The sequence below is a fragment of the Triturus cristatus genome, chromosome 6, assembly GCF_964204655.1.
Source record: "Triturus cristatus chromosome 6, aTriCri1.1, whole genome shotgun sequence".
NCBI lineage: Eukaryota > Metazoa > Chordata > Amphibia > Caudata > Salamandridae > Triturus > Triturus cristatus.
In genome coordinates, this window is record NC_140589.1 from 1,927,279,199 (window position 1) to 1,927,298,118 (window position 18,920).

General features: G+C 48.1%; 1 protein-coding gene across 1 annotated transcript in view; it reads left to right on the forward strand.

Annotated features, from left to right (window-relative positions):
* LOC146822504 (uncharacterized) overlaps positions 1 to 18,715 on the forward strand; it is a 50,787-nt gene extending 32,072 nt beyond the window's left edge. The window contains exon 3 of the mRNA XM_085613613.1: positions 15,176 to 18,715. Within this exon, the coding sequence (XP_085469739.1) occupies positions 15,775 to 17,631 (1,857 nt within the window). The 5' untranslated portion in view covers positions 15,176 to 15,774 and the 3' untranslated portion in view covers positions 17,632 to 18,715. The remainder of the gene's footprint in view (positions 1 to 15,175) is intronic.
* The last annotated feature ends 205 nt before the right edge of the window (positions 18,716 to 18,920 follow it).

Sequence of the window (18,920 nt, forward strand, 5' to 3'; positions counted from 1 at the left end):
ACAAAAATGGCAGATTTCTTCGTGCTGGGGGGGGGGGGGAAAGACTGTGCTCCCCCAGCACCTTTTCACAAGTGAGGGTGGCCCCTCTCCTCTGGGGGCCACAAAGCACCAAAACAGCAGCTTTCCAAATTCCTGGCGAGGCATTATGGGGCACTTCATGCTCCTCTTTACCAGCCCCCGCCACTGGTAACACTCTCCTCTTCCCTCAGGGTCTCTGATTCAGCAGGGTGCTGTCTTCCCTGGCTCCCTGCGCCAGCCTCTCGCCAGGCTCTCCTTCTGGGACTCACCAGCCCCCGCCACTGGGAACACTCTCCTCTTCCCTCAGGGTCTCTGATTCAGCAGGGTGCTGTCTTTACTGGCTCCCTGTGCCAGCCTCTCGCCAGGCTCTCCTTCTGGGACTCTGTTCTCCCTGCGCACAGGCCCCTGCTTCTGTGCACCAGTCCTGGGATCTTCTTCTGGTGCTGATAGGGTCCTGGGGGCAGTCAGGGGGTCTCTCCTTCCAACTGCCCATTGCACCAGGCTCCAGCACCTTCACCCTCAGCAGACCACACCCCAGAGAGCTTCTCTTCCTGTGCAAGCACTTTTTAAAAGTTGAGTAGGGGGCTGACAGGAAGTGCCTGCTGGTCCTATCAAACAGCGACACATCACTTTTCCTGCCCCTGCTCCCTCCTTCTTGTCCAGCCTCTGTGTTTGTGCAAAATGGCCTCGTCCAGTGTCTCTGGCCACATGGCCTCTGAAACCCAACTCCTTCCACGCTGCCTTCCCTCCTTGGGCTGCTGCCTTCCCTCCTTGGTGCAGCCCGTGCCTGGCACCCAGCGACAGCAGTTGAGGGATTGGCCTGCAGACCCTCCCATCTTCCCTTCGTGGAGAGGAGGCCCTCGCTTGTGGAAGAAAGGTTATCAATCCATCCAGCTGAGGTCAGCCCTCAGCCTGGGTCTGGTCCTGGCTGGCTCACAGAAATATGACAGTTCTGGATGACCCAAAAGCAGTACAAATATGACTTTGGACTCTGCAGAATACTTCTTTTCACCTCCAATACAATGGACTTTCGTGCATGTCTGGAAACTCTAGGCCTTGTGGAAGTTAATTTAGCCATGGGCCCCACATTCCCTTAGGGAAATAATGAAGTGAAAACACAGTAAAACACACTGACTTTCCCTGGCATGTTTCCAGTGTATAAAGCCTATTCCACCCAATACTGCATAAGTCCTGCCACACCATTCACTTTGTAGCTGCTCCTAGACTGCACACGCTAGGAATCCCCCCTGAGCTGCCCGTACACGTGTGCACACGTATGTACACATGTGTCTGCATGTAACCAGCCCGGTGTCCCTTACTCCAGCTGCTGCGCAGTGGCCTGGTCAAGCCAGGGGAACACCAGTAAAATCCCCATGCAGTCTCTTACATCCTGAGTTCACTGTGGGTGAGTCCCAACTTATGAGGCTCCCCCACAGTAAAAGCTCAACAATTAGGTGCTCAAAAATAAAAAAATCCGGGCGGCCCATAGTGTCAGAACCACCTTCTAACACACGCCGCGCCCAGCTGATTCCTACAGGGAAGAAGTAGCCACTCTACATGGGTACACTTCCCGTAGTCAGCGATAACTAGTTATAAGGTGTTCTGACCAGACCCCCCTTACTGACCAGTTATCCGCTTAGACCACCTACTCCTCCCATCCATGAAATCTCCACCCATGACAGGGATCCCAGACTACCCTAAGAACCCTCCGGGCTCTAGGTTAGATACCTCTAGGTCACTCATGGTCTACATGGACTCAGCCTAACTATGCTCACCTTTGCCCTTGGGCATGCAACACTATGCCTACCACTTCTCTGGACAAGGGTCCAGTGCCTCAGCACCGATGCGGTCTTCTGGGATAGGTCTAAATCCCATCCCCTGGGTCACTAGCTGGTCTCCCTTCCAGAGTTTGTTCCAACCCGTACCCTCTCTCCGTTTGGTCCTTGCACCCCAAAGATGCAATCTCTCTGGACCCTCACCCTCAGCCTGCCGCTGAGGTCATTCTGCTGCCACCACCCTTTCGGGATGACTGTCTTCCCTAAAGAAAGCACAGCCACTTGTGCTTCCCCACACAGGAAAGCACCCTTTGGCCACTGGCCTGGCTCCCTGAGGGGACCTCAGACCGGCCTCACCACCACACTGGCAGTGCCAGGGAGGAACACTGAGGGTGCCTCATCAGACATCCTACAGCTCATTCCCCCCGTCAGTAGCTCCACACGGAAACTACCCCGGGAACCTAGACCCCTTCCTTGTTCTCCGCTGCGAGAACAGGGCCTATGTACCCTTCCCTCCGAGAGGTGCGCTCTCCTCCCGGAGTACCCCTAGAGAGCCTGTGGGCCCAGAGTTAGCTAGACCCAGACCCACCTCTCATGGCTCTCCCCGGTCTCCCTGCAGCGCCTTGGGAGACCGCCCAGGGACCTACATGGTCCCTGGATGGCCTGCACCACCCCTTATGAAGAGCAGGGTCCCTTCACTTAAGATAGGCCCCACCTGCCTTCAGGGTAGTACTACCACTCTCAGCCAGGGACCCTAAAGATCCCGGCTAGGCCTGCACCACCCCTTCACGAAACACAGGGTCCCTTCACTTAAGATAGGCCCCACCTGGCTTCAGGGCGGTACTACCTCCATCAGCCAGGGACCCTAAAGATCCCGGCTAGGCCTGCACCACCCCTTTGGGGAAACACAGGGTCCCTTCACTTAAGCTGGGTCCCACCTGTGTCCAGGGTGGTACTACCTTGCAGAAGTCCACCTCCTGCCTCGAGCTAAGGAACACCCCCATGCTCCTGGTCCTGGGGTTCAAGACCCACAGGGCCTACCTGACTGGTCACCAGCCACCCGACCCTGACACCTCAGGGTCCACCACTAACCCTCCACGTTGAACTAGGGAGCACATTGCCCCCACTCAGATCTCCACTGGGTCAGTTACTTAGCCCACCTAGGGTACCTAGGGGCTACCACTACACACCATCACTCAAGAACTACCCTCCTTGGGGGCCACCCACTACCAGGGGCCACCCCTGGGTTGCTCACCTCCCCACCAGTTAACCTGGGGGGACCTGCCGGACACTCAACTCTACCACACCTTCCTCCCACTGTGGGAAAAGGTTCTTGGGGGCCCCCACCATGGGAACCCCTGGGGCGCTACTACCTGGGCTAAAGAAACCTCCTAACCCCACCCTTCCAGTGGTTTTGGCCTGCGCCATTAGCAAGAAACTTCCAGTGGGGGAAGGAAATCTGGGGCCCCTCCTGTGGAAACCCTCCCTGCCCTTAAAAAGCGCGGGAACCTCCCAGGACCCCTACTTCTCCTGTCCCCCTTGAAGGTCAATCCACTCCTACACCCCCACCTGGGATGTAGGTATCAGTTGCTGTCCCTATCTCTTGAGGAGACACCCTCCTCATGCAGGTGTAGTGTATGTAGTGTTAGGGTTCAAAGGTGTACAATATGGCTCAGAACATTTGTATGCAATCATTTCCTGGAAAGCACCATCCCGCTAGCACATTATAATCAACATAGCGCGGTCATATCAATACAGCCTACATTTAAACCATAATAACTTCACATGATACATATGGGCGCGGGGCTTTCCTTTCCCATACCTTTAGTTCACATAACCAAAACTTTGAACCCTTCTCCGAGCCTTGCGCTCTTCCATTTGCTCATTGCTGCATAGGTAATGTGTGGCAAAACTGGACTTATCAAATGCTATAAATGCACACCAGAATGGGATACTATGTTTCCCGCCGCTAGACACCAATGTTGGAAAACGAGGCAGCATCTGTGAGGCCTGCACAAATAACATGACTACATTTGTCCTTCACTGGGAACCAAACACCCAATTGTAGCGCCTGACTCTCAGAGGGTAGCGTTGCAGAGCAGTCTGAGGCTTACTCAAGGGAGGTGGTGTGGGCTAGTAATCGCCATTTGCAGGTGCACAAAAATAACACTCAATAATTGATTGTCCAGTCTGTACTTTGCTTTATAAAAGTAAGAGTACATTTATTAAACACACACACCACTCAATACTATGCACCAATTTACAAATATACATAAGCTGTTGGAATTACTTTGTGACATTGCATAACATCTCCACCCCTCCCGCAGGGGGGGGTGGGGTCTAGTACCACCACTCCCATGTATGCACATCAACTTGCCCCCAATGCAGTTAGTTGAACATAACCTGGAGCGAGGGCCCTGCGCACTGGCACCATCCCAGTGGCGACCCACCACATTACCTCAACAAGCATTAAAAAGGGGTAACCCTGCCTTGGTGACACATGACCCTGACTAAGCATCTCCTACTGACCATAAAGTAGGCACCTCTATATCTTAAGGGCTAGCAGTCTGGGGTCTTCACCTAAGCGCAGCAGCAAGAATCCATGTTTACGCACACTTTAGAATGACAGTACTCATCACCTTGGTTGATCATTTGAATGCATTGCAATTACAGCCCCTTAGGGCATCACAGATGAAATCACAGGATTGCTCATATACAGCCAGACACCCTAGCAGGACTGTCTGGCCACATAGCCCCACTTGGCCTATGACATCTCCTTACACATTTGACTTACAGTCCCTTCAAAAGAAGTACTCCTGTCAACTACACTTCTCCTGCAGTGTGCCTCTTCACTTTAAAAGGAATCACAAAAGCATGGGATTACGTAAATACAGCCAGACCCCCTAGCAGGAGGGTCCAGCAACATATCTCCATTTAGCTTAACATCACCTTACACAGGTACTTCACTTTACACATGTGACTTTCAGTCCACCTAAAAAGAAATAACCAATAGTAAATGCATTTCGGTGCAATTACACCACTTCACCTCCAGGGGATGCCCTTCTCCAGACATCCCCAACTCAGCCCTTCTGCTGAGCCCTTGAGGGGTTATTCTTTCAGATGCCCCGTGAAACTGAGGGTTGGACTGTTCTTCTTTATGCTGGGGGAGACTGCGGTGCTCCTGCCGCCTCCCCTGCACCCCTTTTCACAGATGAGGTTGACCCCCTCCTCTGGAGGCCACCAGGCACAAAAATGGCAGATTTCTTCGTGCTGGGGGGGGGGAAAGACTGTGCTCCCCCAGCACCTTTTCACAAGTGAGGGTGGCCCCTCTCCTCTGGGGGCCACAAAGCACCAAAACAGCAGCTTTCCAAATTCCTGGCGAGGCATTATGGGGCACTTCATGCACCTCTTTACCAGCCCCCGCCACTGGTAACACTCTCCTCTTCCCTCAGGGTCTCTGATTCAGCAGGGTGCTGTCTTCCCTGGCTCCCTGCGCCAGCCTCTCGCCAGGCTCTCCTTCTGGGACTCACCAGCCCCCGCCACTGGGAACACTCTCCTCTTCCCTCAGGGTCTCTGATTCAGCAGGGTGCTGTCTTTACTGGCTCCCTGTGCCAGCCTCTCGCCAGGCTCTCCTTCTGGGACTCTGTTCTCCCTGCGCACAGGCCCCTGCTTCTGTGCACCAGTCCTGGGATCTTCTTCTGGTGCTGATAGGGTCCTGGGGGCAGTCAGGGGGTCTCTCCTTCCAACTGCCCATTGCACCAGGCTCCAGCACCTTCACCCTCAGCAGACCACACCCCAGAGAGCTTCTCTTCCTGTGCAAGCACTTTTTAAAAGTTGAGTAGGGGGCTGACAGGAAGTGCCTGCTGGTCCTATCAAACAGCGACACATCACTTTTCCTGCCCCTGCTCCCTCCTTCTTGTCCAGCCTCTGTGTTTGTGCAAAATGGCCTCGTCCAGTGTCTCTGGCCACATGGCCTCTGAAACCCAACTCCTTCCACGCTGCCTTCCCTCCTTGGGCTGCTGCCTTCCCTCCTTGGTGCAGCCCGTGCCTGGCACCCAGCGACAGCAGTTGATGGATTGACCTGCAGACCCTCCCATCTTCCCTTCATGGAGAGGAGGCCCTCGCTTGTGGAAGAAAGGTTATCAATCCATCCAGCTGAGGTCAGCCCTCAGCCTGGGTCTGGTCCTGGCTGGCTCACAGAAATATGACAGTTCTGGATGACCCAAAAGCAGTACAAATATGACTTTGGACTCTGCAGAATACTTCTTTTCACCTCCAATACAATGGACTTTCGTGCATGTCTGGAAACTCTAGGCCTTGTGGAAGTTAATTTAGCCATGGGCCCCACATTCCCTTAGGGAAATAATGAAGTGAAAACACAGTAAAACACACTGACTTTCCCTGGCATGTTTCCAGTGTATAAAGCCTATTCCACCCAATACTGCATAAGTCCTGCCACACCATTCACTTTGTAGCTGCTCCTAGACTGCACACGCTAGGAATCCCCCCTGAGCTGCCCGTACACGTGTGCACACGTATGTACACATGTGTCTGCATGTAACCAGCCCGGTGTCCCTTACTCCAGCTGCTGCGCAGTGGCCTGGTCAAGCCAGGGGAACACCAGTAAAATCCCCATGCAGTCTCTTACATCCTGAGTTCACTGTGGGTGAGTCCCAACTTATGAGGCTCCCCCACAGTAAAAGCTCAACAATTAGGTGCTCAAAAATAAAAAAATCCGGGCGGCCCATAGTGTCAGAACCACCTTCTAACAGTAGTGATATAGGTAGCCTGTACCACAGTAAGGGGTGCAAGCACACCCTTACCTAGGCTGCAGTAGCAGACCTGTGGTGCCATTTTGGAGTGCTTCCCAGGGGTTGAATAATATATGCTGCAGCCCCTGGTAGGCCTCTGAGGTACCTATGCCGTAGGTACATAGTATACCATATACTAGGGGCTTATAAGGCACTCCAGAATCCAATTAGATATGTACCTAATGTACATGGAAACCATTTTAGAGAGGAAGCGGCTAGGCTGTGGTCCTGATTAGCAGGGCCACACCCAGACTAAGGTCGAAAAACAGTGATACACCAGGAAACAGTGGGTGTACCCATGTGAAGCAGATCCTACTCTCCTACAGTAAATAATACTAATGCTCTTTTGTGTAGTGTGGGCGAGCAGTTAGGCTTTTCATATGGTACTACTAAGCATTTGTCGTACTCACAGAGGTATAAATGAATGACACACTCAAAGAATAAATTGTAGTCCAATTTAGAACAAGCATTTGCAATGCATTAGGTCTCGCATTTACGCGAGTTTGAGCTATTGACATTGCAAATAACAATGCCTATTGGCATTGTCATTTACAATGCCAATAGCTTTAACTCGAGTAACTAGCAGAAGAATTACGATATCCTTTTACAAATTATTTCGTCATTACGATATCCTTTTACAAATTATTTTGTCATTTAAGAAAGCACAGCTGTACACACTGAATGTAATTTCAGCTGTGGTTTATACATATACGCCACCAGGAAAAAGGCATGCGCGGATGCATGAGAGTGTTGGTGATATATTTTAATATGCTTTTTTTTTATTGTCAATCGAAGATGTAGTGACAAACTTTAATAGCCTGCTTATTTGTGTTTTTAAAATATGAAATAGAAGAATGTTTCCAAACGAACGCGCTGACAGTTTGATCAACGGAAATTACCAACATACGATTAATTCGATTACCTCCATTGCACACGTGTGTTTGGAGCCAGCAAATTAACTCCCTCGGCCAGCGGATATCGGATCGGTTTTCAGTCTCCACCATATGAAACAAAATTGAGCACAGTAGCGGATCATTCAAAGAGACACTACTTAAAAAAAAAGGAAGTGTCCCCATTTCCCCGAAACGTTCCCAGTTTTGTAAGATAAGTTGAAGAAAGTAGGAACGTCCGTTCTTACCTTTATTTCAATTTTCTATAGTGTTAACTTGGCCCGAGGTCACTGGAGCAATTTACCGGAGACGCAGGCTAGATACATAGATGTATAGGGATTGAGAGTGTACGAGATTTGCCCAGAATCACAGGGTTTTGTGCCGAGGCCGGGATTTAAACCTAACTCCCCAGTTCCAAAGCCAACACCGCTTGCCGCTAGGTTGTTGTATATGGCTTCAATGAGCTGCAAAACGGGTTGCTTGGATTTCGGAATGCTCCGATGGGGGGAGCATGGTGTGTGTGCGTTGTGGGGGGCTGTTTGCACATGCCTGGAGCTAATTACAGGCCGTGGCGGGCATGTCCAGCCTGGGATAACAGCAACAGGGAGGCATCTGTCTGTCCCAGCGCAGCTCTTGGTGACTCATTCTCGAAGGAAAATCTAAAGAGCAACAGACGGGCGTCGAGGAGAGTGGTCGAGACAAGACAGATGCACCGCCCTCTCTGTGTGGGGGGGGGGGGGGCGAGGGCGTGCATTAGCATCTGCGCAAGCAACATCCCCAATCATTAATACTTTTTGGGTTCCGGAGTAGCGTGCTCCTCACCAAAAAGCGCATTGATGTCTCGTCAGTAGTAAGCGCTATATAAGTGCAATTAACATGCAGTAATATCATGCACGCCAGGTAAGTACCAGTAAAAAAACACACTTAAACACTGACACACGAAGAGTCCCGACAGAAAAGCAGACACAGAATGGCATGCATGAACGGCCTGACCAGTACATGCAATGCAGTGTTTTACGTGGAGATACAGAAGTGCAGGGACTCACTCTCTCGTTGTAATAATGGCTTTCAAGTGGGCCAAAAAAAAACCTGCTTATGGATACTAGTCCCAAAATAGCTTTTACATCCTGTGCCTCAAATATTACGTCTATGTAACATACATATGTAATTCTAACTGTACAGTGAGTTGTCTAAGACTGTACCAATTAAAGGACCACTGCTAATTTCTGCCATGCTGTCTCAAAGGGACTCGCACACCATGATGTTCAAAGTCAGATCATGTTTTGGATGGCCCTGCTGCGACTAAAAAAGTGTTCTCTTCAGCGGCCTGATGCTCCTTTGAGCTTTTTATGAGCACTATGAAATACGTTAAATGTATTTAAAAATTATTTTTTGGCTTACAAAACGGTGCCATGTGTATTACGTATGCCGTATGTGTAAAAAGTCACGGATTGGGTCTACCTTCATTCCTTCCCAGTCGTTGTGCCCAAGCCATGGTCTCCCCGAAGCACTGGTGCCTATGCTATGCTTTGCACGCCCTTTTGACGACAATAAAGCGCGCCCGCTGAAAGCCCAGGATAAACACAGGGATCATTAGGGGGTGAATAAACAGCTGACACATAAATGATACCAGCCACTTAGGGCGGCCCGTCCCTTCCCCTGTCTAGCGAGGTGGCCCCCAGCTGCTTGGATCAGCAGATGAAAGGAAGTTGCGATTAGCAGCCTCGCTGATTGAGCTCCGAGTGTCAGTGACATGACCATAAAGCGCACGTGTCTGTTTAGGCACCTCTGCTGGGAGGGAGAGAGGGTCTCACTTTGAGTCCCCAGTCACATCAAAGCACAGGAGCTGGACCCGGTGCTAGTAGGATCTTAAAACAGTCACATAACAGAGAACTCCTCTGAGCTGCCCACGCCAGGACACTGCTCATTCGCTCTTCCCTGTGGTCCCACAGGATGTGTGGGAAAATGGCCCGGGATCCCGCTTCCCATTCCGATATTTGTCATAATAGCGGTCCTTCAGTGGCAATGTTTAAAACGAAATAAAAAAAAAAAAACGATTGCAGAACATGAGATTATCAAGGCTTTGCAGCGGTGCAGTGTCACAAAAAGTGATATAAATCGGCAGTCTCAGTTTTAAAGAAGCGCGCGAAATCGGGTTAATTAATTCAAACAAGCAGGAAGAGGGTGGCAAATGGTGTGCTCTTTCACGGCAGCTTTGATGTCCTCAGTGGCCGCGCGGCTCACTGAGGACATCAAAGCGGCCGTGAAAGTGATCAGGCAGTGCTTTTCAGGCTGCCAAATGGTGCGCGCGCCCGGCGCACATGCACTGTATTTGGAGGCCTGAAAAGCACTAGTTTCCACTGCCAGACCCCCCTTTTACAAAAGCTCTCGCGAGAGCAGCGCTAAAGCGCTGTCTCAGGCGAGACCTAAAAATAACCCTTTTTAGGTCGAGCCCTGAGTCAGCGCGCAAGCCCTGCTCTGGGGTTGATCTGGGGTAGTTGAGTACGGAAGAGAAGCCACGCCCACACCCCGCCCATCATTTTCATTGGCTTTGTCCTTTACTAAATGCTGCCTTCCATTGGTTTATAGGCCTGTTAGTCCCTCCCTATGACGGCCATGCCATCATTTGTATCCTTACATGGTTACTGGCCCCTTTACTTCCAGTACTATTTTCTCCCCGTGTCTTCTCCCCCCCACTCCCACAATCCGTGCCTTTTCGGCCCTCCCAGGACTCCAGTTGCTTGTGCCTTCGTGGACCCCTACCCCCTCCCGCCCGTTTGCAATGCAATAGGTCTCACGTAAATGCGAGTCCTATTACATTGCAAATGCTTATTTAAAGTCTCCCTCCGTTTCTCTGAACAGGGGTCACAGTTCTGAAAATGAAAGTGGTGGCTGCGGGTCAGGCACCAAGCTCAATTGATTGGACAAGCTTGCTAGAGGCCTGGTTAGAGGTTTTGTTGTAGACAAAATATGCCCCTTGTCCCCGTTCTGGTAGAAGAGAAGCATGTGCCGCGCGGAGCTTTCAAGTCTCTTCCCGGCAATCCGACCTGCGTTAGTCCGCGGCGCAAATAACCCCCTGACAGACAGTATATCCACGCGACTGGAACTGTTTTTTCAAGTCTGGGCTGCGCCCCTTTGATCTTACCTGACTGGATTTGAGGGGCTTGGGTTAAGACCGGGGGTTTCTGGCACGGCGCCCGGTCATTCCATTTTCAACTGCACGTAATCACTGTGTGCCCGGACTTCAATAAACAACACTCTGCTTTACGCGCACCCCCGCCTTGTTACAGCTCCATTGGTTTATGCAAGATCACACGATTGCGCTGCGCCATCACATTGTCGTAACAGCAGCACGTAACACGGTTGAGTTTGGCATCTTCTGTATAGGACTAGGATAGTGCCAACCTAGCTGAAAGAAGCAGAGAGTTGCAAACAAGTGTTGAAAGTGGTGAGAAGCGAATATTACAAGGCAGAAGAGAGGTGAGCCAAGGCAAGCCACGCAGAAGGGATTGTGAAGTGGAGGCAGAGTGAGGTTATGCAAGGACAAGGTAAGCTGTAGGGTCGATAGTCCATGGCACAGAACGTGTTAGATACCCTGCTCCTCATTTAGTCATTCTCACTTAACCGGTATGTTTTTCTGTGCATGAGACTTATGTCTCGAATTCCCTGACGAATGCTCACCGTGATTCTGGCTATTCATCGCCACCAGTGGTAGATAGTGTTGAAAACAGGAGTATAAAGATGGTGGTGCCTTTTTATCACAGGAGACTTCAGACTCATGACCAGGCCATGACACAACTGGTGGTGTGTTGCTGCCCATCAACAGTTGTGAGGTACACATTTTTATGTCCCTGCAACCCAGCAGGAGGACTGCCTTTCTGTATAAATCTTTGTAACCTGGCAAGACTGGGCTTTCCTTGGTACCCCGGAAGTGTATGAGGGCTGGGTGGGTTGGGGTGCGTGTGTGTGCTAGCAAGGAAGGTGGTTCCTTTCACTGCTGTTGCAAAATTATTTATATGTGCCCCACAGTGCTGTAGACCCGGGTGCAATTGAACCTGCTGCACTAATGGGAGCTACTCCCCTGCTTCCCCTACATATGAGGCAATCCCCCCCCCCCCACTGTGTGTGTGTGTTTGTTTGGGGAGGGCTCGTGGGGCTGCTCTATTCTGGGCCGGAGGCGGTAACGGCTGCTCCCCATGTTACCCTCTCTCACCCTCACCTGGTTGCTCCGGAGAACACGTCGAGCTGTGAAGCGAGTATGCCGCAGAGTAAATATGTTTCTTTTCTGTGTTCACAAGCCTGCTCCCCGGAGTCCACGCTCCTCCTGCCCTGTCCTGAAAGAGCCCCGCTGGGTCGCAAACACATTGCACTACTGCAAACATGGACAATGCAGGTCGCCAGGGGTTTAAGTGGGATGCAGAAAGTGGGGGGGGGGCTTTGAAATGGGCAGAGCCTATATTTTTAAGGGCGGGTCTTAACCATATACACTAAAATTTGCTTAAAGTGCCACCATACCCACACATTTGCATAGAATCGCAACTGGTATACGTGACCATTGCTCTGTGCGCTTTCTAAAGAGGCCAAGGATTGGATGAGCACGTGTTCTGAGCATCTTTTTTCTCCTGACAGGCACTCTCACTGACTTTAGCCAGAACTCAGTTGCACTCTGTTGTAAACACATGGAGGCCACTCCGTTGGAATGATGCACCACAGGACTTTAAGTGGGCCGGGTCACTCCGGGTCTCAGACCCGGTAGTATTTTAAAATGGACATTGAAACGGGTCTCTTTCGGGCCCCATATTCATGTCGTTAACTCTTCATGCAAAAGGCACTGATCTATTTCTGGACGATAGAGGTAAAAAAACATTAAAGCATACCATGTCGCCCCTGCTTATATATCACATCCTTTAATTAAACCTGCATTCGCTGTTAGTGTTTGCTTATCCAGGATGCTGTGTTACTTTTTTTTTCTCTCTGACGACACATTACTCTTATCTGGTGCATCAGGTTTAGGTGAGATAACAAACATGGGGAGTCGCTCAAAGGGGCGTGGCCTGTATAATTTAGGGTGTGGCTTAACAACACCTAAGCTTAAAAAAACTGTGCTTGGCACTGTGTACCACCCAACTGGTATTTTGCTGTTTTAGTTATTGCATCCAGATATATATTACAGCAAGCAACATCATACCTACAAGCCAGGACTATTGGCTTTGTCAGTGCTGTTATGCATAAGATGATTAAGCAACAACTATGGCTTCGTTGTATATAATATTGAAAATGCTTCAGTTTGGAAATGATGAGATGTTGAAAGAACTATAAAGATTCTCTTTGAAGTTGCATCAAATGCAGGAAATGGTGGCACTGCTCCAGAGTTAAGATTTTTATTTTCACCTTGAGAGCCCGATAGCTACCTGTCTCAGTACCGGCTTCTTAGAACTGCCGGTAGGATCCGGCCCACTTAAAGCCCTGGTGGGCTCCATTCCATTGGTGCACCGCCGAGACTCATGGTAGTGCATTGCTACTTTCGTTCCATTAAAAAAAATGTCCTGTCCTTTTGTTGAAGTGGCAGCAGGCCACTTTGTTCTGTTTGTTGGTAAGGACAAGATCTCCGATAGCCTCTGAGCAGCAGCGAGCCCTGAACACCACTTGATTCAGCAAACGCTGTTGAAGGTTTGGGACAGGAACTATTTTCCAACCTCCAACACGTCTCCTATATTTAACAAAAACAAACCTATAACGAGTATTGGAACAGGCAAAAAGTTGCCAGCACTGCAAGGACAAAAAAACTAGAAGACATTTTTATATTCTTTCTTTAATAGGGTAGTTCAGTTGTACATAATTTCTTCTTGGTTATATTGAAGGTAACAAAAATGCTTATAACACATTTATATTATACCTTTTCGACATACTGCACATAACCCACACTGCTCTACAACATAGCTTAAAAACATTTGCAAAGCCAATAGCTCTGCCTAAACACTTATAAGGCCCCAAAGGCGAGACCTATTGGATATGCCAATGCTTGTTTTATATATGTTTCAAAACAAAGAACTTCAAAGGTGAGTACTGTTTTCAATAGCAATTTCTACAAGTAAAGCTTTTAAAGTTGTGCGCCTTTACACACAATGCAATCTATGGGGAAACAAAGTCAGTGATGCATAAAGGTAGGCACAGTTAGTTTCAGGGGTTCACCTTCGGCGTTCGGAGTTGTAGTGGGCCAAGGTCCAAAGTACTACAAGCCACCCAAAAACAAGCTACACAAGGGGACTTGGGGATAAGTCAGAGCGCTCCCAAATGGAAGCTTGCGTTGCAAGGGAGCACAGCCGTTTTTTTGGGACCTGGGCTGGGTGGCTCCGGTACAGAGTGGTTAGGTCAGCCTGGCTAGGTGCACAAAAATGCTCCTTGCTGCCATGTACAAACAACTCGGAGGGGCAAAATCAAGACAGCTGGGCCACTCACGAACCTGATAGTCAGAAACCTGTCTACGGTGGCTCAATGGTCGAGACCAGTCAACACACTTGTAGTTGATAGGTGTTCAGGGGGCACCTCTGAGGTGCCCTCTAGGTGCATTGCTTGATAAATCCACCACTGGCATCAGTGTGGGTTTATTACGATGAGGTGTTTGATACCAAACACCTTGGGGTATAGTAAAGCCACCATGTAGCTGGAGAACTCGTAATCACGAGTGTCCAGCCCATGTACTCGTTATGGCTACCCTGTGTACTTGTAATATCGAAGGTTCTGATGCGATATCCCAAGGGCACATCCACTCACACAGATATGCCCACACGTGGGTTATTGTGCACCCTGCCTTAGGCCTGTAAGGCTTGCTGTAGGGGTGACTTACCTATACCACAGGAAGTGTTTTCTTTGCATGGCACACAGGGGTGGGTACCATGATCACTCTTAATTTTTCTCTGCACCAAGACATGCAGGCTGCAATGACAATTTTTTAGTAGCTTAGTGAGGGGCACCTTAGGGTGGCACAATTTGTGCGGCATTCCTTAAGGACCCTCTTTAATTCCAAGGCCCTAGATACCAGAGGTACCACTTACTAGGGACTTACTGGGAAACCTATAAGGGTGCCAATTGTGGAGAATGGTGCATTTTACGGAAAGAACACTGGTACTGGGAACCTGGTTAGCAGGAACCCAGTACACTTTCAGTCAAAGTTGGACCACATACCAGGCAAAAGGGAGCAGGGGTACTGCAACTGAGTCCAGTTCCCTACAGACTCTCTTGCAGGAGTTGCTTGATTTTCCCGCTGTTCTTGTGATTCTCTGTGTTGCATGGTCCATTCTCTTGAAAAGGCTTCCTCTTTTATTATTTCTTAGGCCGTGTGATAATAGGAAGCATTCCCTGGATCAGAAGGTAGGTATCTTGTCGCTGTGGATTTAACATTGTAGTGTGTCGTTGGGAGAGGGTCCCACTCACTGAACAAGGAACCCTCTCTCGTGCCTTGTTTTCTCCTTGAGTCCACACTCCTTGAAAAAAGGAGATCACGGAAGGGTTGTATGCCCTTACTCTATCTATTGTATTTTTACATTGAAAATTTTAATCTAGAATTTCTTCAGTGCTTTTGTCTATGAGGACAATCAAATGTCTCATTAAATGCCAATAGATTTTTGTGATTGACTCTCCATTTCAGCTTATTTACTGTGTTTTTTTCTTGATCTAACAGGTGACAGAAATTTAGTAATAAATTAAAAGGTAAATGCATTAAACATCACTGGTGTAGGAAGTGATGTAAAAACAGCATGCCTCTAAATCTCTGCCCTTGAAGGCTAATGTCTTGCCAAAGTCTTTTCCTGCAGCTGTAAACCCAAACTGCCCAATTCAGTCTGTACTTGGCTCTTAGGCATCAGCAGATATACTTTGAAGACATAACACACTGACCTACTGACGCAAGTCTAATGAGGTACTCATTACGAAGGAAACGCCAACCTGATATCAGCAAGAAAACACAGGAGAGAAACCGTATGAGTATCTAGAATGTGGCATCGCATTTATTAGGCAGAGAAAGAGCAAGTGCAACATCAGAAACTTCATATTGGAGAAAAACTATATTGATGGACTGACTGTGGAAAAGTGCTCTTTGCAATGAAAGACCTAATGCAGCATCAGAGTGTCCACGTAGAGGAGAGACCATATAAATGTACAGAATGTAATAAAGTGTTTGGAAGGTAGAGAACGCTAAAGCAGCATCAGGAAATCCACACTGGTGAAAAACCGTATGAATGTACAGAATGCGACAAGGCATTTATTACCAATTGGCTCGTAATGCAGCATCAGAGTGTCCACGTAGAGGAGAAACCATATAAATGTACAGAATGTAATAAAGTGTTCCATATGAAGAAGAATCTAAAGCTGCATCATCAAATCCACACTGGTGAAAAACCGTATGATTGTACAGAATGCAACAAGGCATTTATAACAAATGGAGAGCTAAAACGACATCAGAAAATCCACACTGGGGAGAAGCCATATCAATGTAAAGAATGTGACAAAGCATTTATAACCAATTGGCTCCTAGTGCAACATCAGAAAGTCCACACTGGGGAGAAACCATATCAATGTACAGAATGTGACAAAGCATTTATAAGAAACGGAGAGCTGAAGCGACATCAACAAGTCCACACTGGAGAGAGACCCTTCAACTGCAATAAATGTGAGAAGGCATTTATTATAAAGTCACGTCTAACACGACATCAGAAAATCCACACCGGGGAGAAACCCTATGAATGTTCAGAATGTGACAAGGCATTTTTTACCCACGAAGATCTAACAAAACATCACACAGTTCACACTGGGGAGAGACCTTATCAATGTACAGAATGTGACAAAGCATTTAAAACAAATGGACAGCTGAAGCGACATCAAAAAGTCCACAGTGGAGAGAGACCATATCAATGTACAGAATGTGCCAAAGCATTTATAACACATGTAGAGCTGAATCGACATCAAAAAGTCCACACTGGGGAGAGACCATATCAATGTACAGAATGTGACAAAGCATTTATAACAAATGTAGAGCTGAAGCAACATCAAAAATTCCACACTGGAGAGAGACCCTTCAACTGCACTAAATGTGAGAAGGCCTTTATTATAAAGTCACATCTAACACAACATCAGAGAATCCACACCGGGGAGAAACCCTATGAATGTTCAGAATGTGACAAGGCATTTTTTACCAACGAAGATCTAACAAAACATCAGAAAGTTCACACTGGGGAGAGACCATATCAATGTACAGAATGTGACAAAGCATTTAAAACAAATGGACAGCTGAAGCGACATCAAAAAGTCCACACTGGAGAGAGACCATATCAATGTACAGAATGTGACCAGGAATTTAGAACAAATGGAGATCTGAAGCGACATCAAAAAGTCCACACTGGAGAGAGACCATATCAATGTACAGAATGCGACCAAGCATTTATAAGAAATGGAGCGCTGAAACGACATCAAAATGTCCACACTGGAGAGAGGCCATATCAATGTACAGAATGTGACCAGGCATTTATAACAAATGGAGACCTGAAACGACATCAAAATGTCCACACTGGAGAGAGGCCATATCAATGTACAGAATGTGACAAAGCATTTATAAGAAATGGAGCGCTGAAACGACATCAAACAGTCCACACTGGGGAGAGACCATATCAATGTACAGAATGTGATCAAGCCTTTAAAACAAATGGAGATCTGAAGGCACATCAAACAATCCACACTGGAGAAAGGCCATTCAGCTGCACCGAATGTGGGAAGGCATTTATTAGGAAGTCACAACTAACACAACATCTGAAAGTCCACACAGGAGAGAAATCCTTATCCTATGAATGTACTGAATGTGACAAAACATTTATTGCAAAGCAAAATTTAACACACCATCTGAAAATTCACACTGGGGAGAGACCATTCAACTGTACTGATTGTGAGAAGGCATTTATTAGAAAGTCACAGCTAATGCAACATCAAAAAGTCCACACAGGGGAGAAATCCTATGAATGTACTGAATGTGACAAGGCATTTATTGAAAAGAAAAGTTTAAAAATACATCAAAAAGTCCACACTTGGAAAAAGTTAAATATTCCTGTGCAACAATTTCTGAGAAGAACACCCTGGTCTGTCCATTAACGATAACTTTAAGACGTGACGGGAACATTAAATACACTTCGCAACCAATGTTCTGAAACGGTGTAATAAGTTGTCTCATTCGCCATCTTCTCTCAACTGTTATGTGGCAGAAGTCTGGTCGGGCAAAGAAGGAGATATCTTTGTATGTTCGTTTCTTCATTGGTTTGGCTTTCATGATTATCTCCTCCCTCAGTAGGTAGTTCCCCACATAAACTAAAATGGCTCTAGACTTGGCTCCTGTCATATTCTTCTTCTGAACCAATGGAAATCTATGTGCGCGCTGCACCTCCTTATCCCAGTCCCAGTTATCCATCTCCGGGAACGCACCTTTCAACAGCTCCACCACAAAAGCCCGCATGTCTCCCTCTTCCCTCCCTTCCTCCACACCAAGAATTCTTATGTTGTTACGCCTCTGCCTGTTCTCAAGATCTTCGAGCTTCCAGAGGACATCCAGTGCTGTTTTCTCCTACTTTTGTCTAAACTCTTGCAGCTTCACCACCTCCTCCTCCACTTTGTCAGTTCTCTCTTTAACTTCCTCTAGTCTGCCAGATACTTCTTCATATAGCTTATCAACCTTGCGAAGTGAGGTTTGAATTTTTTTATTCGCGTGTTTTGCCCTTTTGCTCTCCAGGCGAGCCTCTCCCTGGATCTGTTTCAGAGTTGAGAATAACAAATCAAACTTATCCGTGTGCCCCTCCATTTGTCCAGTAGGTTGCCATCCGGCTCTCTCCTGGATTGAGTGTATCTGTTTTCCCCCTGAGGCACCCCCCAAGTTCGATTGTGAGGTAGCTGACGCCTCCCAAACTAACCTCTTGACAATATCTCCTTGTGGTGGGTACTCCGTTCTTTTTGTTCTCCTTCGCGGCCCCCCCCTCGGCCTGCTGGGTTTCGCCTTTGACTTCACTGCGAGACTCCTCCTTAAAGCGGTATTTTTCCCCAGAGGAGAGAGGGAACAAAACAGGCAAAGTGATCGAGTTACAGCTATCAGGAACACAGAACGTTTCACATAGTAACATCCATAGTAACATAGCAACATCCCCAAAAAATAAAAAAATAAAAAGAGAAAAAGAAGTAAAAAGTAAAATGAAATGAAATGAAAAGAGGGGAAAAAGATCTGACTGCAAAAAGTGGGGTTATCACATCAGTGTAGAATGGATTGAAGGCTTAAGATGTGTGGGCAGGGTGGGGGTGCTTCCTGGGAGGACCGGCTGTCACACATAGGTCGTTATCGACCTATTTGCCAGTAAGGGAAGGGGGAGTGGGTTGGGGCACTTGGGGGGGTACAAGGC